General features: G+C 38.4%; 2 protein-coding genes across 9 annotated transcripts in view; one reads left to right on the forward strand and one right to left on the reverse strand.

Annotated features, from left to right (window-relative positions):
- SLC25A43 (solute carrier family 25 member 43) overlaps positions 1–5,007 on the forward strand; it is a 109,355-nt gene extending 104,348 nt beyond the window's left edge. Inside the window, exon 6 of the mRNA XM_082377442.1 lies at positions 4,480–5,007. The gene's annotated coding sequence lies outside the window, so the exon portion shown is untranslated. The remainder of the gene's footprint in view (positions 1–4,479) is intronic.
- STEEP1 (STING1 ER exit protein 1) overlaps positions 1–25,606 on the reverse strand; it is a 95,626-nt gene that overhangs the window by 53,524 nt on the left and 16,496 nt on the right. For 6 of the 8 annotated variants that reach the window (XR_014239589.1, XR_014239590.1, XR_014239591.1 and 3 more), the window contains exons 3-7: positions 10,446–10,487; positions 8,720–8,858; positions 8,100–8,189; positions 7,407–7,499; positions 5,989–6,196 (exon numbers count right to left, since the gene is read on the reverse strand). Coding sequence is in view for 2 of the 8 variants with exons in the window: in XM_082377546.1 (XP_082233672.1) it covers positions 6,134–6,196; positions 7,407–7,499; positions 8,100–8,189; positions 8,720–8,858; positions 10,446–10,487 (427 nt within the window). In the remaining 6 variants the exon portion in view is untranslated. Of the gene's footprint in view, positions 1–5,231; positions 6,197–7,406; positions 7,500–8,099; positions 8,190–8,719; positions 8,859–10,445; positions 10,488–25,606 lie in introns of those variants that run through there. The other 2 variants (XM_082377546.1, XM_082377547.1) reach the window with 2 other exon arrangements.

The following is a 25,606-nucleotide window of genomic DNA, read 5'->3' on the forward strand; positions in this document are numbered from 1 at the left end:
ATAGCCACCCAAGTCCAGGAAGCTCAGAGAGTCCCATACAGGATAAACCCAAGGAGAAACACGCCGAGACACATAGTAATCAAATTGGCAAAAACTAAAGACAAAGAAAAATTATTGAAAGCAGCAAGGGAAAAACGACAAATAACATACAAGGGAACTCCCATAAGGTTAACAGCTGATTTCTCAGCAGAAACTCTACAAGCCAGAAGGGAGTGGCATGATATACTTAAAGTGATGAAAGGGAAGAACGTGCAACCAAGATTACTCTACCCGGCAAGGATCTCATTTAGATTTGATGGAGAAATCAAAAGCTTTACAGACAAGCAAAAGCTAAGAGAATTCAGCACCACCAAACCAGCTCTACAACAAATGCTAAAGGAACTTCTCTAAGTGGGAAACACAAGAGAAGAAAGGGACCTACAAAAACAAACCCAAAACAATTAAGAAAATGGTCATAGGAACATACATATCGATTATTACCTTAAACGTGAATGGATTAAATGCCCCAACCAAAAGACACAGACTGGCTGAATGGATACAAAAACAAGACCCATATATATGCTGTCTACAAGAGACCCACTTTAGACCTAGGGACACATACAGATTGAGAGTGAGGGGATGGAAAAAGATATTCCATGCAAATGGAAATCAAAAGAAAGCTGGAGTAGCTATACTCATATCAGATAAAATAGACTTTAAAATAAAGAATGTTACAAGAGACAAGGAAGGACACTACATAATGATCAAGGGATCAATCCAAGAAGAAGATATAACAATTATAAATATATATGCACCCAACATAGGAGCACCTCAATACATAAGGCAACTGCTAACAGCTCTAAAAGAGGAAATCGACAGTAACACAATAATAGTGGGGGACTTTAACACCTCACTTACACCAATGGACAGATCATCCAAAATGAAAATAAATAAGGAAACAGAAGCTTTAAATGACACAATAGACCAGATAGATTTAATTGATATATATAGGGCATTCCATCCAAAAACAGCAGATTACACGTTCTTCTCAAGTGCGCACGGAACATTCTCCAGGATAGATCACATCTTGGGTCACAAGTCAAGCCTCAGTAAATTTAAGAAACTTGAAATCATATCAAGCATCTTTTCTGACCACAATGCTTTGAGATTAGAAATGAATTACAGGGAAAAGAACATAAAAAAGACAAACACATGGAGGCTAAACAATACGTTACTAAATAACCAAGAGATCACTGAAGAAATCAAAGAGGAAATCAAAAAATACCTACAGACAAATGACAATGAAAACACGAAGATCCAAAACCTATGGGATGCAGCAAAAGCAGTTCTAAGAGGGAAGTTTATAGCTATACAAGCCTACCTCAAGAAACAAGAAAAATCTCAAGTAAACAATCTAACCTTACACCTAAAGAAACTAGAGAAAGAAAAACAAAGAAATTATAATGGAAAAGAATAGAAAAAATATAGATATATACATATGTATGTATAACCAAATCACTTTGTCATACACCTGAAACTAACACAATATTGTAAATCAACTATACTTCAATGAAAAAAATAATAATAATCTCTCTTCAAATCTAAAAACAAAACAAAACAGGTTTAGTGGAAGTAAGAGTATGAAAGAGCAGCAATGGTAGGAGACTGTGGTCAGAGCAGAGTATTGGCTCTCACAGGTGGTGTAGATGATATCCAAGGAGTTTGTGGCTAAAGGGGGTGAAGCCATATTAACAAATTGAAGGAGAAAAACCATATGATCATCTCAATAGATGCAGAGAAAGCTTTCGACAAAATTCAACACCCATTTATGATAAAAGCCCTCCAGAAAGTAGGCATAGAGGGAACTTTCCTCAACATAATAAAGGCTATATATGACAAACCCACAGCCAACATCGTCCTCAATGGTGAAAAACTGAAACCATTTCCACTAAGATCAGGAACAAGACAAGGTTGCCCACTCTCACCACTATTATTCAACATAGTTTTGGAAGTTTTAGCCACAGCAATCAGAGAAGAAAAAGATATAAAAGGAATCCAAATTGGAAAAGAAGAAGTAAAGCTGTCACTATTTGCAGATGACATGATACTATACATAGAGAATCCTAAAGATGCTACCAGAAAACTACTAGAGCTAATCAATGAATTTGGTAAAGTAGCAGGATACAAAATTAATGCACAGAAATCTCTTGCATTCCTATACACTAATGATGAAAAATCTGAAAGTGAAATTAAGAAAACACTCCCATTTACCATTGCAACAAAAAGAATAAAATATCTAGGAATAAACCTACCTAAGGAGACAAAAGACCTGTATGCAGAAAATTATAAGACACTGATGAAAGAAATTAAAGATGATACAAATAGATGGAGAGATATACCATGTTCTTGCATTGGAAGAATCAACATTGTGAAAATGACTCTACTACCCAAAGCAATCTACAGATTCAATGCAATCCCTATCAAACTACCACTGGCATTTTTCACAGAACTAGAACAAAAAATTTCACAATTTGTATGGAAACACAAAAGACCCCGAAGAGCCAAAGCAATCTTGAGAACGAAAAATGGAGCTGGAGGAATCAGGCTCCCTGACTTCAGACTATACTACAAAGCTACAGTCATCAGGACAGTATGGTACTGGCACAAAAACAGAAATATAGATCAATGGAACAGGATAGAAAGCCCAGAGATAAACCCATGCACATACGGTCACCTTATCTTTGATAAAGGAGGCAAGCATATACAGTGGAGAAAAGACAGCCTCTTCAATAAGTGGTGCTGGGAAAACTGGACAGGTACATGTAAAAGTATGAAATTAGAACACTCCCTTACACCATACACAAAAATAAGCTCAAAATGGATTAAAGACCTAAATGTAAGGCCAGACACTATCAAACTCTTAGAGGAAAACATAGGCAGAACACTCTATGACATAAATCACAGCAAGATCCTTTTTGACCCAGCTCCTAGAGAAATGGAAATAAAAACAAAAATAAACAAATGCGACCTAATGAAACTTAAAAGCTTTTCCACAGCAAAGGAAACCATAAACAAGACCAAAAGACAACCCTCAGAATGGGAGAAAATATTTGCAAATGAAGCAACTGACAAAGGATTAACCTCCAAAATTTACAAGCAGCTCATGCAGCTCAATAACAAAAAAACAAACAACCCAATCCAAAAATGGGCAGAAGACCTAAATAGACATTTCTTCAAAGAAGATATACAGATTGCCAACAAACACATGAAAGAATGCTCAACATCATTAATCATTAGAGAAATGCAAATCAAAACTACAATGAGATATCATCTCACACCGGTCAGAATGGCCATCATCAAAAAATATAGAAACAATAAATGCTGGAGAGGGTGTGGAGAAAAGGGAACACTCTTGCACTGTTGGTGGGAATGTAAATTGATACAGCCACTATGGAGAACAGTATGGAGGTTCCTTAAAAAACTAAAACGAGAACTACCATATGACCCAGCAATCCCACTACTGGGCATATATCCCGAGAAAACCATAATTCAAAGAGTCATGTACCAAAATGTTCATTGCAGCTCTATTTACAATAGCCAGGACATGGAAGCAACCTAAGTGTCCATCATCGGATGAATGGATAAAGAAGATGTGGCACATATATACAATGGAATATTACTCAGCCATAAAAAGAAACGAAATTGAGTTATTTGTTTTTTTTTTTTTTTTATAAATTTATTTATTTATTTATTCATTTCTGCCTGCCTGTGTTGGGTCTTCGTTTCTGTGCAAGGGCTTTCTCTAGTTCTGGCAAGCGGGGGCTACTCTTCATCGCGGTGCGCGGGCCTCTCACTATCGCGGCCTCCCTTGTTGCGGAGCACAGGCTCCAGACGCGCAGGCTCAGTAGTTGTGGCTCACGGGCCTAGTTGCTCCGCGGCATGTGGGATCTTCCCAGACCAGGGCTCGAACCCGTGTCTCCTGCATTGGCAGGCAGACTCTCAACCACTGCGCCACCAGGGAAGCCCCGAAATTGAGTTATTTGTAATGAGGTGGATGGAGTTAGAGTCTGTCATACAGAGTGAAGTAAGTCAGAAAGAGAAAAACAAATACAGTATGCTAACACATATATATGGAATCTAAGGGGAAAAAAAAGTCATGAAGAACCTAGTGGCAAGACAGGAATAAAGACACAGACCTACTAGAGAATGGACTTGAGGATATGGGGAGGGGGAAGGGTAAGCTGGGACAAAGTGAGAGAGCGGCATGGACATATATACACTACCAAACGTAAAATAGATAGCTAGTGGGAAGCAACCGCATAGCACAGGGAGATCAGCTCGGTGCTTTGTGACCACCTAGAGGGGTGGGATAGGGATGGTGGGAGGGAGGGAGATGCAAGAGGGAAGAGATATGGGAACATATGTATATGTATAACTGATTCACTTTGTTATAAAGCAGAAACTAACACACCATCGTAAAGCAATTATACTCCAATAAAGACGTTAAAAAAAAAAAGAAAAGCCATTGACAAGGCCTCCCTGCCATTACATCCCAGAATTTACAAAATTTGGCTGCTTATCAGACAGTGAGTGATTATAAAACTTGGTGAGTTGCTTTTGCCTCGATGAACCTCTCTTTAGAATGATGATGCTATTTATTGCATGCCAGCAAGCTAGACACGGTGCTAGGCACTTTGCATTCATTATGCTCTCTAATATAAACCCTGCAAGGTGCTATTGTACCTATTGTCTTTTTCTGATGAAGAAACTGCGGCTCAGAGAGGTGAAGTGCCTTTCTTAGAGTTAACACAACTATGAAGCAGGAGCGCTGGGATTTAACACAAATCTGACAGTGTTCAGTCCACTGTGCTTTTCTATTTCTATTTGAGGTGTACTTTTGGTTCCTCTCCACTCAAAACATTCAAAAGGTGATGCTGATGGATAAGAGGATATAAAGATAGGTTGCACTCATTTTCTTTAAAATAAAACATTGTTTCTTTTTTCTTATTTAAAAAAAAATAAAAACAAGATGACACTGTAGAAAACAGTTTGGCAGTTTCTCAAAGGTTAAACGTAGAGCTACGATATGATCCAACAACTCTGCTACTACCTACACTGCACATCTAAAAGAACTGAAAGCAGGGATTTGAACAAATATTTGTACACCAATGATCACAGCAGCATGATTCACAATAGCTACAAGGTGGAAACAACCCAAGTGTCAATCAACCGATGAATAACAAAATATGGTATATACACACAGTGGGATTTACTAAGCCAAAAAAGGAATGGCATTTTGTTACATGCTATAACATGGATGAACCTTGAAAACACTATGTTTAGTGAAATAAGCCAGACATAGAAGGACAAATATTGTAGATTCCACTCACACGAGGTACCTAGAATAGGCAAATTCATAGAGACAGAAAATAGAATAGAGGTTACTAAGGGCTCTTAGCTGCTTGACAGGATGGTAGCTCCCTTGGGTTGCTTACCAAGACCCCATTTTCATTCGGATCAGAGCTATCCTACCCCCTCACTTGAATCTGGCTTTTCCTTCTGCATGTACAACATCTTATAAGGGTTGGCGTGCCTAGAGTTTTAACATTTGAGGTAAAGGAGACTTTATGCAGATTCTGGCTTGTTATGGATTTTCTCTGACAGTAGAGAGATTCAAACCCTAGCCAATACCTGCCAGTCTAAGAACGGAGACAGAGCCACTTAAAAGGGTCTGGCTTGCTGTAACATTAAATGTAATTCGTGTTACTTTTTTCTATGACATCATATTTTTTTCAAAAATCTTTAAACATTTTATTAACTTTGAAGAAGGAATAAGAATAGCTCCTTTAGAAACTAGACACACTGAAGCACTGATCTATTCACAGAGCTTCTACACAGATGAAGAAGTTTACTTCAAATGGCCAAAAAATAGTACAGAAGACCTATACTCAGAAAGATTGAGAAAAATCCATCTCTAGAAAGCAGGTCAGATGGACTCAAAGACCTCACCGAATGTAGGAGAATCACTGGTAAGCCACGTAAAGCCTTCTGCTGGGGCATAAAGGTAGGAACCAGTCCATGTAGTCAAGAAAACGCTCTTTTTCTTCCTGATCTCAATGCCTGTCTCCAGTCTGGGTTCACAGAAAGGTCCTGATCATTTGAACTGGTTGTCAATCAAGGTTCCCTTCATTTTCGCTTTCTTGGCTTCCAGTTCAGCCTGGAAAGGAAGAAAAGTATATGTCCTGATACATGACATGAAATTCTGATTTTCCTGCCTTATTCTAACTGCCCCAACACTATCCCCTCATGCTCATTTAGTATACAACTAGAACCGTGTTTCTAAAATTGTGATGAAACTCTAGCAACTGCTTTCCAACCTTTCTGATGTTATGACACACATTGAAGATAATAATATCTGTATGGTAAAATGGGGTAAACACACAGGGCTGTGGTCTATCAGTGTAGGGATCCCACAGCTCCAGGACCCCTGAAGGACTGGAGGAATCAATATCATGACATATCAGTATCCTATTTGTGGCAGAACAGGAGGAAGAACACTGTTCTAGAACAGTGCTACTTAAAGTTGTGCAGTCCATGAAGATACCCACAAAAATTGAGAGTAAGCATTTAGAAACTTTTATAGCAATTTGACAGAGGAATAATAAAGTAAAATAACCTCGTAAGAAGAATTCAGGCAAATTCATTTTTATTGCATTTTATAAATTACAAATCTACTCTTGACAAATTTTAAAACAAGAAGCAAGCACTGGTCCTTCACCTCAGAAAATCTGATAAGCACTGCTCTAGATCACTATGGCAAGGTAAAGCAGCTCTCAAGACCCACTACCTCTGTCACCAAAAACCGCTCTACAGTCAGTAGAATAGACTGGTATACTTTTCGATGAGGCACCAATGCTGGGATGTCTGAGTTGAAAGAAATATCATAAGTAACTTATTATCAGGAAAACAGAAACATAGGCACCATCACATACAGACGTGCGTGCTCCATAAAGAGCCCAGGAACAGTGCAGACAGTGGTGGTGGAAGCAGTGCTTTAAGAAGCAGCGACCAGCCCCAATCCTGGCACCCCAATGTAGCCCCACTGTATGCCTCATACCCTGGGAGAGCACCCATGAGCCCCGATCTTGAACTCCTGACCTCGGACCACAAGTAGCAGATTAACTTATCATTCTCGTTAGGGTTGGCTAACAAGAACTATCATTTGGGGCCTGGATCCTGTGGTCACTGTCCCAGAGTAGGGTATGTACTGACAGCCACGGCCCACGGTTAGACACCTGGCAGCCAGCCACACCATAACCCCCGACAGACTTCCGAAAGGATTCCCGTGCCTGCCGGAGGGTCTTTCAGACCGAGGAACCCAAACAGTCCAGCCCAGCGCCTGCCACCCCCCCGCCCCCGCCACTCACCAGCTCCTGCAGCCGCCTCTTGCTCATGCCTTTGCGCTCCAGCTGCTTTTCAATCACCTTGGCATTCTGCGCATACGAGTCAGCAACTTCTCTCTGAGGGAAGAAAGAAGCACCCTTAGGCCAGCAGTCTCACCAAAGAGGAGCAACAGAGACCTCGGGAGAAGTTTATACTCCTCAAATTATGAAATTATTACTGAAATGGCAAGACTCTGCTCCCTTTCAACTCTTCAGCTTTTCCATAATCCGGGAGAGTCAGGTTTCAACCGAAACCACGTTTAAATAACAGATAACATCTCTCTGTAAACATCATTATACTGAAATACCATAAAGGTAATTGCTGCTCTTGCTAAGGACAGACTCCCACACCATCAGAGCTGGACTGGAAGGGACTTGAAATTGCTGAGCCCAGTAGTTTTTCAACTGAAGAGGGATGAGGAGGGATTTGCCCCCTAAGGCATCTCAAAAAACAGTATGAAAAAAATGACTGATCTAGTCCAACTCCCTGCTCCTTATCTTACAGAGATGTCCCTGAGATCCAGGGAAACAGGAACCAGCCCGGTATCACAGCGTTCCTTAGTAGCAGAGCAAGATCTACGAGCGAAGTTTCTAGTTATTCTGTTACTCAATGCTCTGGCTCGAGAGTCCCCTCCCCCCGCCCCCCATTCCAATTCCCCCGAGAGCAGAAGCACTTACAGCCTCAATCTCCTCTTCCTCTTCATCAATAGTAGACACAGTGACAGAGCTGAACTTGCCCATGTCTTTAGTCCGTTTCGTCATCATCACCTGGAGTTGCAGGAAGAGGAATCAGTCTAGTTCACCTCAAGAGGCTCTGTGAGTCGTGTGTGTGTGAGTGTGTATGTGTGAGTGGGTGTGTGCAAGTGTACAAGCCTGGCTCCTGGGGGCAGGGGACCTCCTTGGGACAGGCTGGCCTATCTAAAAGTGCCCATCTTTTAATTTGCATTATATTTTTCTAGTATTTGCCATCAAGGGTTTTTAAAAGTATATTTAAAGACTAGCCTTATTCATTCAATTTTAATTGTTCACGTTGGAAAAAGAAGAAATTTCAAAGGAAGTAAATGTGAATAAAAACCATACAATTTCTAACTTTACTCATAGAGCAGATGTAGGAAAGAAAAGAGAACACATAATAGGTGTTACAATTTTGTAGCATCTGCTCATACACAAAAATGGCATTCTCTTAATAAAGAGAGCACCCATAAAGGGCAGTTTCTCATGCACCATAATCTTATTTAAAATTTTAGGGCTAAATCTGTAGCTATATTAACCCATCTGTCTCCTTCAGTGATAATTACCTTCTTAGGAGGCTCTTGTTTCTGAGTATATATGTTCGTCTTCCCAAAACCCTGACCAAACTTGACTACTGCTCCATCCACAATGAAGGTCACAGGAGCATTCTTCGGTTGGGACTGGTAGAAGAGTGGCAGCCCGCACCTGCAAACAGCAGAGTGAATCTCAAGGAGGCCTCAGAATCCAAATCCCCAAAACGGTGCTTCACAAAGCGTGCTTAGACTCTGGGAATATTTGTGTTCGTGGCATAAACTGATGATTAGCTCTTCCCAGTGTTTCCCAAAACAACTTGATAAGAATCACTGATGGCTGGGCTTCTACGGCTGGGCATGTGGGATCTTCCCAGACCAGGGCTCGAATCCGTGTCCCCTGCATTGGCAGGCGGATTCTTAACCACTGCACCACCAGGGAAGTCCTGGTTGGTCACTTCTATTATACTTCTTCAGCTAAGTGAAGTAGACCCATACCCATAAGATATGATTAAAGTAGTCTAACAAATCTAATGTGGCTGTAAACTAAAATGCCTTCTTAGCCATTTCCCTGCTTTAATTCTAGTCTGAGTCTTCTGAGAGCCAAAATTGAACTGTAATTCATCAACAAGATTAAACTTATTATAGTTTAATATTCTCACTGTTAACAGCCTAAAGCTGGAAATCATATATATCTTTAAATAATAGTCTCTAAAGTTCTTGGGTCTGTAGTCCTATGACAGACTTTATAAATAAGTTTGTATTAAATTACACTATGTTGGGATTTCCCTGGTGGCGCAGTGGTTAAGACTCTGCACTCCTAATGCAGGGGGCCCAGGTTCAATCCCTGATCAGGGAACTAGATCCCACATGCAGGCTGCAACTAAGAGTTTGCATGGCACAACTAAGGAGCCCGTGTGCCACAACTAAGGAGCCTGCCTGCCACAACTAAGACCCGGTGCAACCAAAATAAATAAATAATAAATATCAAAAAAAAATTACACTATGTTACATTTACCATATGACCCAACAATTCCACTCCAAGAGAAAACACATATTCCCAAAAGATTTATACTAGAATGTTCATAGCAGCTTTATTTATAATAGCCAAAGCCATTAACAACTCAAATGCCCTTCAACAGGTCAATGGTTAAACAAACTGTGGTGCAATGACTACTACTCAGCGATAAAGAGGAACAAATTACTGATACACATAACAACTCAAATGAACCCCCAAAGCATCATGCTACATGAAAGAAACCAGATGGAAGAGATACATATTGTATGTAGTAGAACACATACTGTAGAATTTACATCACATTTTAGAAAAGGTAAAACCACGGTAACAGAAGGCAGATCAGTGCTGGCGAGGGGAGGGGTGAGGAAGGAGACTGATTGCAAAGGAGCACTGGAAACGTCTATGTCACAGGAGTGGTGATGTTACATGGCTCTATGTTTTTGTCAACACTCATCAAACTGTACACTTAGGAAGGGCAAATTTTATTATATATAAGTTACACCTCAGTGAAAAAATAATACTATGTTTAAAAACCCATTTTTGTGGCCAGCTGGTCGGAGATGTAACTTGGTCAGTTGCATCTCTTTAAGAAGCATATTGGTATTTGCATAATTGAAGTTTGAAGGCAGGAAAGATTATAGGGACAAAGATATAACAGAGAATTGTCTCCAAATGATCTTTTTCCTAACACATCATTGCCTCTACTTGCTTATGCTCGGAGAAACCCACACTGTTAATACTTACTTTGCACATTTCTTCCTGTACTGTCGTTCAATGCCTTCAGGCCTGCACAGAAAATGGAAGTTAAAAAAAAAAAAGATACGAACAAATCTCATAACCTACCAACCTCACTAGCTCATTTCTTCAAATGCTAAAAGGGCTTTTCAAAAGTTATCCTTTCATAGCTCAGCTGCTTATTTACACATGTATTCATTTTATTTTTTTTTATTTTTTATTTTTTTTTAATGTCTGAAACATTTATATTAACATATTTCCATACATATTTCCATACAAATACAAATATAAGATTTTTAGAAATTTCATGTAATGTCTGAAACATTTATATTAACATATTTCCATACAAATAACCCAATGAAAGTTTAGTATTAGTTGTTTTGTTTGTTTTTTTATACTGCAGGTTCTGATTAGGCATCAGTTTTATACACATCAGTGTATACATGTCAATCCCAATTGCCCAATTCAGCACACCACCATCCCCACCCCACCGCAGTTTTCCCCCCTTGGTGTCCATATGTCCATTCTCTACATCTGTGTCTCAACTTCTGCCCTGCAAACTGGCTCATCTGTACCATTTTTCTAGGTTCCGCATACATGCATTAATATACGATATTTGTTTTTCTCTTTCTGACTTACTTCACTCTGTATGACAGTCTCTAGATCCATCCACGTCTCAACAAATGACTCAATTTCGTTCCTTTTTATGGCTGAGTAATATTCCATTGTATATATGTACCACATCTTCTTTATCCATTCGTCTGTTGATGGGCATTTAGGTTGCTTCCATGACCTGGCTATTGTAAATAGTGCTGCAATGAACATTCGGGTGCATGTGTCTTTTTGAATTACGGTTTTCTCTGGGTATATGCCCAGTACTGGGATTGCTGGGTCATATGGTAATTCTATTTTTAGTTTTTTAAGGAACCTCCATATTGTTCTCCATAGTGGCTGTATCAATTTACATTCCCACCAACAGTGCAAGAGGGTTCCCTTTTCACCACACCCTCTCCAGCATTTGTTGTTTGTAGATTTTCTGATGATGCCCATTCTAACAGGAGTGAGGTGATACCTCATTGTAGTTTTGATTTGCATTTCTCTAATAATTAGTGATGTTGAGCATCTTTTCATGTGCTTCGTGGCCGTCTGTATGTCTTCTTTGGAGAAATGTCTATTTAGGTCTTCTGCCCATTTTTGGATTGGGGTGTTTGTTTCTTTGATATTGAGCTGAATGAGCTGTTTATATATTTTGGAGATTAATCCTTTGTCCGTTGATTCGTTTGCAAATATTTTCTCCCATTCTGAGGTTGTCTTTTCGTCTTGTTTATGGTTTCCTTCACTGTGCAAAAGCTTTGAAGTTTCATTAGGTCCCACTTGTTTAATTTTGTTTTTATTTCCATTACTCTAGGAGGTGGATCAAAAAAGATCTTGCTGTGATTTATGTCAAAGAGTGTTCTTCCTATGTTTTCCTCTAAGAGTTTTATAGTGTCCAGTCTTATATTTAGGTCTCTAATCCATTTTGAGTTTATTTCTGTGTATGGTGTTAGGGAGTATTCTAATTTCATTCTTTTACATGTAGCTGTCCAGTTTTCCCAGCACCACTTATTGAAGAGACTGTCTTTTCTCCATTGTATATCTTTGCCTCCTTTGTCATAGATTAGTGGACCATAGGTGCGTGGGTTAATCTCTGGGCTTTCTATCTTGTTCCATTGATCTATGTTTCTGTTTTTGTGCCAGTACCATATTGTCTTGATTACTGTAGCTTTGTAGTATAGTCTGAAGTCAGGGAGTCTGATTCCTCCAGCTCCATTTTTTTGCCTCAAGACTGCTTTGCCTATTCGGGGTCTTTTGTGTCTCCATACAAATTTTAAGATGATTTGTTCTAGCTCCGTAAAAAATGCCATTGGTAATTTGATAGGGATTGCATTGAATCTGTAGATTGCTTTGGGTAGTATACTCATTTTCACAATGTTGATTCTTCCAATCCAAGAACATGGTATATCTCTCCATCTGTTGGTATCATCTTTAATTTCTTTCATCAGTGTCTTATAGTTTTCTGCATACAGGTCTTTTGTCTCCCTAGGTAGGTTTATTCCTAGGTATTTTATTCTTTTTGTTGCAATGGTAAATGGGAGTGTTTCCATAATTTCTCTTTCAGATTTTTCATCATTAGTGTATAGGAATGCAAGAGATTTCTGTGCATTAATTTTGTATCCTGCAACTTTACCATATTCATTAATTAGCTCTAGCAGTTTTCTGGTGGCAGTTTTAGGATTCTCTATGTATAGTATCATGTCATCCGCAAACAGTGACAGTTTTACTTCTTCTTTTCCAATTTGTATTCCTTTTATTTCTTTTTCTTCTCTGATTGCCGTGGCTAGGACTTCCAAAACTATGTTGAATAATAGTGGTGAGAGTGGACATCCTTGTCTCGTTCCTGATCTTAGAGGAAATGCTTTCAGTTTTTCACCATTGAGAATGATGTTTGCTGTGGGTTTGTCATATATGGCCTTTATTATGTTGAGGTAGGTTCCCTCTATGTCCACTTTCTGGAGAGTTTTTATCAGAAATGGGTGTTGAATTTTGTCAAAAGCTTTTTCTGCATCTATTGAGATGATCATATGGTTTTTATTCTTCAATTTGTTAATATGGTGTATCACATTGATTGATTTGCGTATATTGAAGAATCCTTGCATCCCTGGGATAAATCCCACTTGATCGTGGTGTATGATCCTTTTAATGTGTTGTTGGATTCTGTTTGCTAGTATTTTGTTGAGGATTTTTGCATCTATATTCATCAGTGATATTGGTCTGTAATTTTCTTTTTTTGTAGTGTCTTTGTCTGGTTTTGGTATCAGGGTGATGGTGGCCTCATAGAATGAGTTTGGGAGTGTTCCTTCCTCTGCAATTTTTTGGAAGAGTTTGAGAAGGATGGGTGTTAGCTCTTCTCTAAATGTCTGATAGAATTCACCTGTGAAGCCATCTGGTCCTGGACTTTTGTTTGTTGGAAGATTTTTAATCACAGTTTCAATTTCATTACTTGTGATTGGTCTGTTCATATTTTCTATTTCTTCCTGGTTCAGTCTTGGAAGGTTATACCTTTCTAAGAATTTGTCCATTTCTTCCAGGTTGTCCATTTTATTGGCATAAAGTTGCTTGTAGTAGTCTCTTAGGATGCTTTGTATTTCTGCAGTGTCTGTTGTAACTTCTCCTTTTTCATTTCTGATTTTATTGATTTGAGTCCTCTCCCTCTTTTTCTTGATGAGTCTGGCTAATGGCTTATCAATTTTGTTTATCTTCTCAAAGAACCAACTTTTAGTTTTATTGATCTTTGCTATTGTTTTCTTTGTTTCTATTTCATTTATTTCTGCTCTGATCTTTATGATTTCTTTCCTTCTGCTAACTTTGGGTTTTGTTTGTTCTTCTTTCTCTAGTTTCTTTAGGTGTAAGGTTAGATTGTTTACTTGAGCTTTTTCTTGTTTCTTTAGGTAGGCTTGTATAGCTATAAACTTCCCTCTTAGAACTGCTTTTGCTGCATCCCATAGGTTTTGGGTCGTCGTGTTTTCATTGTCATTTGTCTCTAGGTATTTTTTGATTTCCTCTTTGATTTCTTCAGTGATCTCTTGGTTATTTAGTAACGTATTGTTTAGCCTCCATGTGTTTGTCCTTTTTACGTTTTTTTCCCTGTAATTCATTTCTAATCTCATAGCGTTGTGGTCAGAAAAGATGCTTGATATGATTTCAATTTTCTTAAATTTACTGAGGCTTGATTTGTGACCCAAGATGTGATCTATCTTGGAGAATGTTCCGTGCGCACTTGAGAAGAACGTGTAATCTGCTGTTTTTGGATGGAATGTCCGATATATATCAATTAAATCTATCTAGTCTATTGTGTCATTTAAAGCTTCTGTTTCCTTATTTATTTTCATTTTGGATGATCTGTCCATTGGTGTAAGTGAGGTGTTAAAGTCCCCCACTATTATTGTGTTACTGTTGATTTCCTCTTTTAGAGCTGTTAGCAGTTGCCTTATGTATTGAGGTGCTCCTATGTTGGGTGCATATATATTTATAATTGTTATATCTTCTCCTTGGATTGATCCCTGGATCATTATGTAGTGTCCTTCCTTGTCTCTTATAACATTCTTTATTTTAAAGTCTATTTTATCTGATATGAGTATAGCTACTCCAGCTTTCTTTTGATTTCCATTTGCATGGAATATCTTTTTCCATCCCCTCACTTTCAGTCTGTATGTGTCCCTAGGTCTAAAGTGGGTCTCTTGTAGACAGCATATATATGGGTCTTGTTTTTGTATCCATTCAGCCAGTCTGTGTCTTTTGGTTGGGGCATTTAATCCATTCACGTTTAAGGTAATAATCGATATGTATGTTCCTATGACCATTTTCTTAATTGTTTTGGGTTTGTTTTTGTAGGTCCTTTTCTTCTCTTGTGTTTCCCACTTAGAGACGTTCCTTTAGCATTTGTTGTAGAGCTGGTTTGGTGGTGCTGAATTCTCTTAGCTTTTGCTTGTCTGTAAAGCTTTTGATTTCTCCATCAAATCTAAATGAGATCCTTGCCGGGTAGAGTAATCTTGGTTGTAGGTTCTTCCCTTTCATCACTTTAAGTATATCATGCCACTCCCTTCTGGCTTGCAGAGTTTCTGCTGAGAAATCAGCTGTTAACCTTATGGGAGTTCCCTTGTATGTTATTTGTCGTTTTTCCCTTGCTGCTTTCAATAATTTTTCTTTGTCTTTAATTTTTGCCACTTTGATTACTATGTGTCTCGGCGTGTTTCTCCTTGGGTTTATCCTGTATGGGACTCTCTGCGCTTCCTGGACTTGGGTGGCTATTTCCTTTCCCATGTTAGGGAAGTTTTCGACTATAATCTCTTCAAATATTTTCTCTGGTCCTTTCTCTCTCTCTTCTCCTTCTGGGACCCCTATAATGCGAATGTTGTTGCGTTTAATGTTGTCCCAGAGGTCTCTTAGGCTGTCTTCATTTCTTTTCATTCTTTTTTCTTTAGTCTGTTCCGCAGCAGTGAATTCCATCATTCTGTCTTCCAGGTCACTTATCCGTTCTTCTGCCTCAGTTATTCTGCTATTGATTCCTTCTAGTGTAGTTTTCATTTCAGTTATTGTATTGGTCATCTCTGTTTGTTTGTTCTTTAATTCTTCTAGGTCTTTGTTAATCATTTCTTGCATCTTCTCAATCTTTGCCTCCATTCTTATTCCCAGGTCCTGGATCATCTTCACTATCATTATTCTGAATTCTTTTTCTGGAAGGTTGCCTATCTCCACTTCATTTAGTTGTTTTTCTGGGGTTTTTTCTTGTTCCTTCATCTGGTACATAGCCCTCTGCCTTTTCATCTTCTCTATCTTTCTGTCACTGTCACATGTATTCATTTTAAAGCATTCCTTCCTTCCACAAACACTTACTGAGCCCCTAAAATGGGGCAGGCACCTCCCTGACAAAGGAGGAGGCGCGGTAGTAGCTGTGGTCACAGCGGCAGTTGGGGTCACAGTAACAATGACAACAATAACAAGAGTGGCGATCACTGGTATAGCTTTTATTATGTACCAGGGGCTGTTCTAAACTGTATGTGTACTAGCTCATTTGATCCTTACAACAACCCTGTGAGGTAGGCCATGTTATCATTCCCATTTTACAGTTGAGGGCACCTAAGCACAAAGCAGTTACATAGTTCACCCAAGGTCATAGACTTAGGAAGTAGAATACGTTGAATTCAAGCCCCGGCAGTCAAGCTCAAGAGTCCATGCAACACTGCCTTAGATAATCAACTGGGAAATAAAGATTCTTCCACCCATCCAGTTGCTTAACAGAAACCTGGGACTCATCTTTGTCTTCTCTTTCCCTCATCTCCCACAACCTACTTCGTCAGCAAATCCTGTGGATTTTACTGTATCTACAAAAAAGGTCTTGAACCTGTCTACTTGTCTCCACCCTCCTGCCACCATCTCAGCCCAGGGCACCAGTATCTCTGCCCCAGACTATTGACACAGCTTCCTGACCGGTCTCTGCACTTTCCCTTCCTGTTTCGATTTTTAAAATAGGTAACATGTGCACATGGTATATGAAAGAGTATAATGTGAAAGGTAAATATCCTCCCTACTCATCTTCCACATACCCAGTTCTCTTCACCAGAGGCAAATACTGTTTCCGGTTTCCTCAGTTCCTCCCAGAAAGAGTCGATGATACAACCAAAGAATCCTTCTTGGCATATGAAGAAAATATTTTTTTCTCTTCCTTTTAAGCCAAATGTAGCATACCTTACACTACTCTCTACCTTTTTGTTCACTTAAAAATCATTTTTATTTTAAACTTAATTTTATTTATCTTTTTATACAGCAGGTTCTTATTAGTCATCAATTTTATACACATCAGTATATACATGTCAATCCCAATCGCCCAATTCATCACACCACCACCCCCCGCCACTTTCCCCCCTTGGTGTCCATACGTTTGTTCTCTACTTCTGTGTCTCAATTTCTGCTCTGCAAACCGGTTCATCTGTATCATTTTCTAGGTTCCACATATATGCGTTAATATACGATATTTGTTTTTCTCTTTCTGACTTACTTCACTCTGTATGACAGTCTCTAGATGCATCCACGTCTCTACAAATGACCCAATTTCATTCCTTTTTATGGCTGAGTAATATTCCATTGTATATATGTGCCACATCTTCTTTCTCTATTCGTCTGTCGATGGGCATTTAGGTTGCTTCCATGACCTGGCTATTGTAAATAGTGCTGCAATGAACATTCGGGTGCATGTGTCTTTTTGAATTACGGTTTTCTCTGGGTATATGCCCAGTAGTGGGATTGATGGGTCATATGGTCATTCTATTTTTAGTTTTTTAAGGAACCTCCATATTGTTCTCCATAGTGGCTGTATCAATTTACATTCCCACCAAGAGTGCAAGAGGGTTCCCTTTTCTCCACACCCTCTCCAGCATTTCTTGTTTGTAGATTTTCTGATGATACCCATTCTAACTGGTGTGAGGTGATACCTCATCGTAGTTTTGATTTGCATTTCTCTAACAATTAGCGATGTTGAGCAGCTTTTCCTGTGCCGCTTGGCCATCTGTATGTCTTCTTTGGAAAAATGTCTATTTAGGTCTTCTGCCCATTTTTGGATTGGGTTGTTTGCTTTTTTAATATTGAGCTGCATGAGCTGTTTATATATTTTGGAGATTAATCCTTTGTCCATTGATTCATCTGCAAATATTTTCTCCCATTCTTTTTTTTTTTTACCATCTTTATTGGAGTATAATTGCTTTACAATGGTGTTTTAGTTTCTGCATTATAACGAAGTGAATCAGTTATACATATACATATGTTCCCATATCTCTTCACTCTTGCATCTCCCTCCCTCCCACCCTCCCTATCCCACCCCTCTAGGTGGTCACAAAGCACCGAGCTGATCTCCCTGTGCTATGCGGTTGCTTCCCACTAGCTATCTATTTTACGTTTGGTAGTGTATATATGTCCATGCCACTCTCTCACTTTGTCCCAGCTTACCCTTCCCCCTCCCCATATCCTCAAGTCCATTCTCTAGTAGGTCTGTGTCTTTATTCCCCGTACCACTAGATTCTTCATGACCTTTTTTTTTTCTTTAGATTCCATATGTATGTGTTAGCATACTGTATTTGTTTTACTCTTTCTGACTTACTTCACTCTGTATGACAGACTCTAACTCCATCCACCTCACTACAAATAACTCAATTTCGTTTCTTTTTATGGCTTTCTTTCATGTGTTTGTTGGCAATCTGTATATCTTCTTTGGAGAAATGTCTATTTAAGTCTTCTGCCCATTTTTGGATTGGGTTGTTTGTTTTTTTGTTATTTAGCTGCATGAGCTGCTTGTAAATTTTGGAGATTAATCCTTTGTCAGTTGCTTCATTTGCAAATATTTTCTCCCATTCTGAGGGTTGTCTTTTGGTCTTGTTTGTGGTTTCCTTTGCTGTGCAAAAGCTTTGAAGTTTCATTAGGTCGCATTTGTTTATTTTTGTTTTTATTTCCATTTCTCTAGGAGCTGGGTCAAAAAGGATCTTGCTGTGATTTATGTCATAGAGTGTTCTGCCTATGTTTTCCTCTAAGAGTTTGATAGTGTCTGGCCTTACATTTAGGCCTTTAATCCATTTTGAGTTTATTTTTGTGTATGGTGTAAGGGAGTGTTCTAATTTCATACTTTTATTACATGTACCTGTCCAGTTTTCCCAGCACCACTTATTGAAGAGGCTGTCTTTTCTCCACTGTATATGCTTGCCTCCTTTATCAAAGATAAGGTGACCGTATGTGCGTGGGTTTATCTCTGGGCTTTCTATCCTGTTCCATTGATCTATATTTCTGTTTTTGTGCCAGTACCATACTGTCCTGATGACTGTAGCTTTGTAGTATAGTCTGAAGTCAGGGAGCCTGATTCCTCCAGCTCCATTTTTCGTTCTCAAGATTGCTTTGGCTCTTCGGGGTCTTTTGTGTTTCCATACAAATTGTGAAATTTTTTGTTCTAGTTCTGTGAAAAATGCCAGTGGTAGTTTCATAGGGATTGCATTGAATCTGTAGATTGCTTTGCGTTGTAGAGTCATTTTCACAATGTTGATTCTCCCAATCCAAGAACATGGTATATCTCTCCATCTATTTGTATCATCTTTAATTTCTTTCGTCAGTGTCTTATAATTTTCTGCATACAGGTCTTTTGTCTCCTTAGGTAGGTTTATTCCTAGATATTTTATTCTTTTTGTTGCAATGGTAAATGGGAGTGTTTCCTTAATTTCACTTTCAGATTTTTCATCATTAGTGTATAGGAATGCAAGAGATTTCTGTGCATTAATTTTGCATCCTGCTACTTTACCAAATTCATTGATTAGCTCTAGTAGTTTTCTGGTAGCATCTTTAGGATTCTCTATGTATAACGTGATACACCATATTAACAAATTGAAGGAGAAAAACCATATGATCATCTCAATAGATGCAGAGAAAGCTTTCGACAAAATTCAACACCCATTTATGATAAAAGCCCTGCAGAAAGTGGGCATAGAGGGAACTTTCCTCAACATAATAAAGGCTATATATGACAAGCCCACAGCCAACATCGTCCTCAATGGTGAAAAACTGAAACCATTTCCACTAAGATCAGGAACAAGACAAGGCTGCCCACTCTCACCAGTATTATTCAACATAGTTTTGGAAGTTTTAGCCACAGCAATCAGAGAAGAAAAAGAAATAAAAGGAATCCAAATCGGAAAAGAAGAAGTAAAGCTGTCACTGTTTGCAGATGATATTTTCTCCCATGCTGAGGGTTGTCTTTTCGTCTTGTTTATGGTTTCCTTCACTGTGCAAAAGCTTTGAAGTTTCATTAGGTTCCATATGTTTATTTTTGTTTTTATTTCCATTACTCTAGGAGGTGGGTCAAAAAAGATCTTGCTGTGATTTATGTCAAAGAGTGTTCTTCCTATGTTTTCCTCTAAGAGTTTTATAGTGCCCGGTCTTACATTTAGGTCTCTAATCCATTTTGAGTTTATTTTTGGGTATGGTGTTAGGGAGTGTTCTAATTTCACACTTTTACATGTACCTGTCCAGTTTTCCAAGCACCACTTACTGAAGAGGCTGTCTTTTCTCCATTGTATATCCTTGCCTCCTTTGTCATAGATTAGTTGACCATAGGTGCGTGGGTTTATCTCTGGGCTTTCTATCCTGTTCCATTGATCTATATGTCTGTTTTTGTGCCAGTACCATATTTTCTTGATGACTGTAGCTTTGTAGTATAGTCTGAAGTCAGCGAGTCTGACTCCTCCAGCTCCGTTTTTTTCCCTCAAGACTGCATTGGCTATTCGGGGTCTTTTGTGTCTCCATACAAATTTTAAGATTTTTTGTTCTAGTTCTGTAAAAAATGCCATTGGTAATTTGATAGGGATTGCATTGAATCTGTAGATTGCTTTGGGTAGTATAGTCATTTTCACAATATTGATTCTTCCAATATAAGAACATGGTATATCTCTCCATCTGTTCGTATCATCTTTAATTTCTTTCAGTGTCTTATAGTTTTCTGCATAGAGGTCTTTTGTCTCCCTAGGTAGGTTTATTCCTAGGTATTTTATTCTTTTTGTTGCAATGGTAAATGGGAGTGTTTCCTTAATTTCTCGTTCAGATTTTTCATCATTAGTGTATAGGAATGGAAGAGATTTCTGTGCATTAATTTTGTATCCAGCAACCTTACCAAATTCGTTGATTAGCTCTAGTAGGTTTCTGGTGGCATCTTTAGGATTCTCTATGTATAGTATCATGTCATCTGCAAACAGTGACAGTTTTACTTCTTCTTTTCTGATTTGTATTCTTTTTATTTCTTTTTCTTCTCTGATTGCCGTGGTTAGGACTTCCAAAACTATGTTGAATCACAGTGGTGAGAGTGGACATCCTTGTCTCATTCCTGATCTTAGAGGAAATGCTTTCAGTTTTTCACCATTGAGAATGATGCTTGCTGTGGGTTTGTCATATATGGCCTTTATGATGTTGAGGTAGGTTCCCTCTATGCCCACTTTCTGGGGAGTTTTTATCATAAATGGGTGTTGAATTTTGTCAAAAGCTTTTTCTGCATCTATTGAGATGATCATACGGTTTTTATTCTTCAATTTGTTAATATGGTGTATCACATTGATTGTTTTGCGTATATTGAAGAATCCTTGCATCCCTGAGATAAATCCCACTTGATCATGGTGTATGATTCTTTTAATGTGTTGTTGGATTCTGTTTGATAGTATTTTGTTGAGGATTTTTGCATCTATATTCATCAGTGATATTGGTCTGTAATTTTCTTTTTTTGTAGTATCTTTGTCTGGTTTTGGTATCAGGGTGATGGTGGCCTCATAGAAGGGAGTTTGGGAGTGTTCCTTCCTCTGCAACTTTTTGGAAGAGTTTGAGAAGGATGGGTGTTAGCTCTTCTCTAAATATTTGATAGAATTCACCTGTGAAGCCATCTGGTCCTGGACTTTTGTTTGTTGGAAGATTTTTTATCACAGTTTCAATTTCATTACTTGTGATTGGTCTGTTCATATTTTCTATTTCTTCCTGGTTCAGTCTTGGAAGGTTATACCTTTCTAAGAATTTGTCCATTTCTTCCAGGTTGTCCATTTTATTGGCATAGAGTTGCTTGTAGTAGTCTCTTAGGATGCTTTGTGTTTCTGCAGTGTCTGTTGTAACTTCTCCTTTTTCATTTCTAATTTTATTGATTTGAGTCCTCTCTCTCTTTTTCTTGATGAGTCTGGCTAATGGTTTATCCATTTTGTTTATCTTCTCAAAGAACCAGCTTTTCGTTTTATTGATCTTTGCTATTGTTTTCTTTGTTTCTATTCCATTTATTTCTGCTCTGATCTTTATGATTTCTTTCCTTCTGCCAACTTTGGGTTTTGTTTGTTCTTCTTTCTGTAGTTCCTTTAGGTGTAAGGTTAGATTGTTTACTTGAGATTTTTCTTGTTTCTTGAGGTAGGCTTGTATAGCTATAAACTTCCCTCTTAGAACTGCTTTTGCTGCATCCCAGAGGTTTTGGATCGTTATGTTTTCATTGTCATTTGTCTCTAGGTAGTTTATGATTTCCTCTTTGATTCCTTCAGTGATCTCTTGGTTATTTAGTAACGTATTGCTTAGCCTCCATGTGTTTGTGTTTTTTACGTTTTTTTCCCTGTAATTGATTTCTAATCTCATAGCATTGTGGTCAGAAAAGATGCTTTATATGATTTCAAGTTTCTTAAATTTACTGAGGCTTGATTTGTGACCGAAGATGTGATCTATCCTGGAGAATGTTCCGTGCACACTTGAGTAGAAAGTGTAATCTGCTGTTTTTGGATGGAATGTCCTATAAATACCAATTAAATCTATCTGGTCTATTGTGCCATTTAAAGCTTCTGTTTCCTTATTAATTTTCATTTTGGATGATCTGTCCATTGGTGTAAGTGAGGTGTTAAAGTCCCCCACTATTATCGTGTTACTGTCGATTTCCTCTTTTAGAGCTGTTAGCAGTTGTCTTATGTATTGAGGTGCTCCTATGTTGGGTGCATATATATTTATAATTGTTATATCTTCTTCTTGGATTGATCCCTTGATCATTATGGAGTGTCCTTCCTTGTCTCTTGTAACATTCTTTATCTTAAAGTCTATTTTATCTGATATGAGTATTGCTACTCCAGCTTTCTTTTGATTTCCATTTGCATGGAATATCTTTTTCCATCCCCTCACTTTCAGTCTCTATGTGTCCCTAGGTCTGAAGTGGGGCTCTCGTAGACAGCATATATATGGGTCTTGTTTTTGTATCCTTTCTGCAAGCCTGTGTCTTTTGGTTGGAGCATTTAATCTATTCACGTTTAAGGTAGTTATCAATATGTATGTTCCTATGACCATTTTCTTAATTGTTTTGGGTTTGTTTTTGTAGGTCCCTTTCTTCTCTTGTGTTTCCCACTTAGAGAAGTTCCTTTAGCGTTTGTTGTAAAGCTGGTTTGGTGGTGCTGAATTCTCTTAGCTCTTGCTTGTCTGTTAAGCTTTTGATTTCTCCATCAAATCTGAATGAGATCCTTGCCGAGTAGAGTAATCTTGGTTGTACGTTCTTCCCTTTCATCACTTTAAGTATATCATGCCACTCCCTTCTGGCTTGTAGAGTTTCTGCTGAGAAATCAGCTGTTAACCTTATGGGAGTTCCCTTGTATGTTATTTGTCGTTTTTCCCTTGCTGCTTTCAATAATTTTTCTTTGTCTTTAATTTTTGCCAATTTGATTACTATGCGTCTCGGCGTGTTTCTCCTTGGGTTTATCCTGTATGGGACCCTCTGAGCTTCCTGGACTTGGGTGGCTATTTCCTTTCCCATGTTAGGGAAGTTTTTGACTATAATCCCTTCAAATATCTTCTCGGGTCCTTTCTCTCTCTCTTCTCCTTCTGGGACCCCTATAATGCGAGTGTTGTTGCGTTTAATGTTGTCCCAGAGGTCTCTTAGGCTGTCTTCATTTCTTTTCATTCTTTGTTTCTTTATTCTGTTCCTCAGCAGTGAATTCCACCATTCTGTCTTCCAGGTCACTTATCCGTTCTTCTGCCTCAGTTATTCTGCTGTTGATACCTTCTAGTGTAGTTTTCATTTCAGTTACTGTATGTTCATCTCTGTTTGTTTGTTCTTTAATTCTTCTAGGTCTTTGTTAAATATTTCTTGCATCTTCTCGGTCTTTACCTCCATTCTTTTTCCGAGGTCCTGGATCATCTTCACTATCATCTTTCTGAATTCTCTTTCTGGAAGATTGCCTATCTCCATTTCATTTAGTTGTTTTTCTAGGGTTTTATCTTGTTCCTTCATCTGGTACATAGCCCTCTGCCTTTTCATCTTGTCTATCTTTCTGTCACACTTAAAAATCTTGCTCAAAAAATATATGTGATCCTTCTCCATCAACTGATAAAGAGTTGCTTCATTCTCTTTAAGGGCCACATTCCATCCATTTGTATGGATGAAGCAAAATGTCTTTTACCTGCTGGATAAACTCGTAGAGTGTATCCACTTTAAATTCTGATAGATACAGCCAAATCACTCTCTAGAGAAGTTGAAGCAATTTATACCCCCACCACCAATGTGAGACTTCCTGTTTCCTTACAGTCTCACCGACACAGTATGTTATTAAAATGTATTATTGCCAATCTGGCACGTGAAAAATGTGATCTCATAATTTGCATTTCTTTTTTTAAACAGCGAAGTCAGGCATCTTTTCATATATTTAAGAGGCATTTGTATTTTCTTTTCTGTGAACTGTCAGTTCATATTTTTGGTGTATTGAGTTGTCTTTTTATTTTATATTATGGAGACTTGCAAACGTTAAGGGGCCTTGCAAATATTTCTTCCCCAGTTTGACATTTGTCTTTGACTTTTTCCCCCCGTGGAAATTTTAGATTTCTGTGTGGTCAAATCAATCGTGTGTATGATAGTTAGGCCTTCTCCACTCTAAATTCATATCTAAAATAAAAATTCTGATCGCTTATTCTAGAACTTTCTTCCATTACCATCTCACTCTAAATCATTATCTAAATAGAGGCAAGAGTGGCTTCCCAAGACAGCTAGAATAAAATGCAAACTCCTTACCATGGCCTTCTAGGCACTGACTGAGCAGAGAATGGGGCCCAGCCTCATCTCCTACATTCCCTCCCTACCTCACTGTCCACTCTCGCACCAGCCTTCTTTTGTTCTTGGAACAAACAAGTGCTTTCCCACCTCTGAACTTTCACACACACTCTTCTCTCTGCACGGAATGCTCTTCTCACCACTTTGCCAAGCCTGTCGCATTCTCATCTTTTTTGGTCTCAGTTCAACTATCACCTAGACATAGAGGCGTTCCCTGAACACCTTTTTGAAGAGGTTTTCATGTGATTCTGTATGAGCCCTTTGTTTCATTCATATGACTTACCATAATCATAATTACTTTATTTTTCTGTCATCCCACTAGACTGCAAGGTCCATGAGATCAGAGGTCAGTGGAGACCATGCCTGTCTCACACACTATCCCCAGAGCTAAGCATAATACTGCAATAAATACTGACTAAATGAATTCTTATAAGAATTTCAGTTTAGTGAGGAAAATTATAACCATGGGTAAGTTCTTAAATGGAGGAATGTATATGGTGTAATGGGAACACAGAGGTGGGAGCACCAAGTCCGTCTGAGTCAGTCATGGAAGGCTTCATGCAGGTGTGATGTTTAAGTCAACAGTCCTGATAGAAAACAGTATTTCAGGCAGAGGGAGAACTATGTGCAAAAGGCAAAACAGTACAGCATATTCACAGAATTACAAATAGTCTAATGTTCTTGGGACCTAAAAAAATCAAGGGAGTACTACTGATCTTACAGACATAAAAAAGATTCTAAGATTATACTATGAACAACTATGTACCAACAAACTAGATAACCTAGATGAAAAGGACAAATTCCTAGAATGATAGAATAACACAAACTACCAAAACTCACCGGAAAAGAAATAGAAAATGTGAATAGACTATAACAAGCATAAAGAGATTGAATTAGTAATCAAAAAACTTTGCACAATGAAAAGTCCAGGACCAGTGGCTTCACTGGGGAATTCTACCAAAAGTTCAAAGAAGAATTAATACCAATGCTTCACAAACTTCAAAAGAGG

The sequence above is a fragment of the Balaenoptera borealis genome, assembly GCF_965194805.1.
Source record: "Balaenoptera borealis genome assembly, chromosome: X".
NCBI lineage: Eukaryota > Metazoa > Chordata > Mammalia > Artiodactyla > Balaenopteridae > Balaenoptera > Balaenoptera borealis.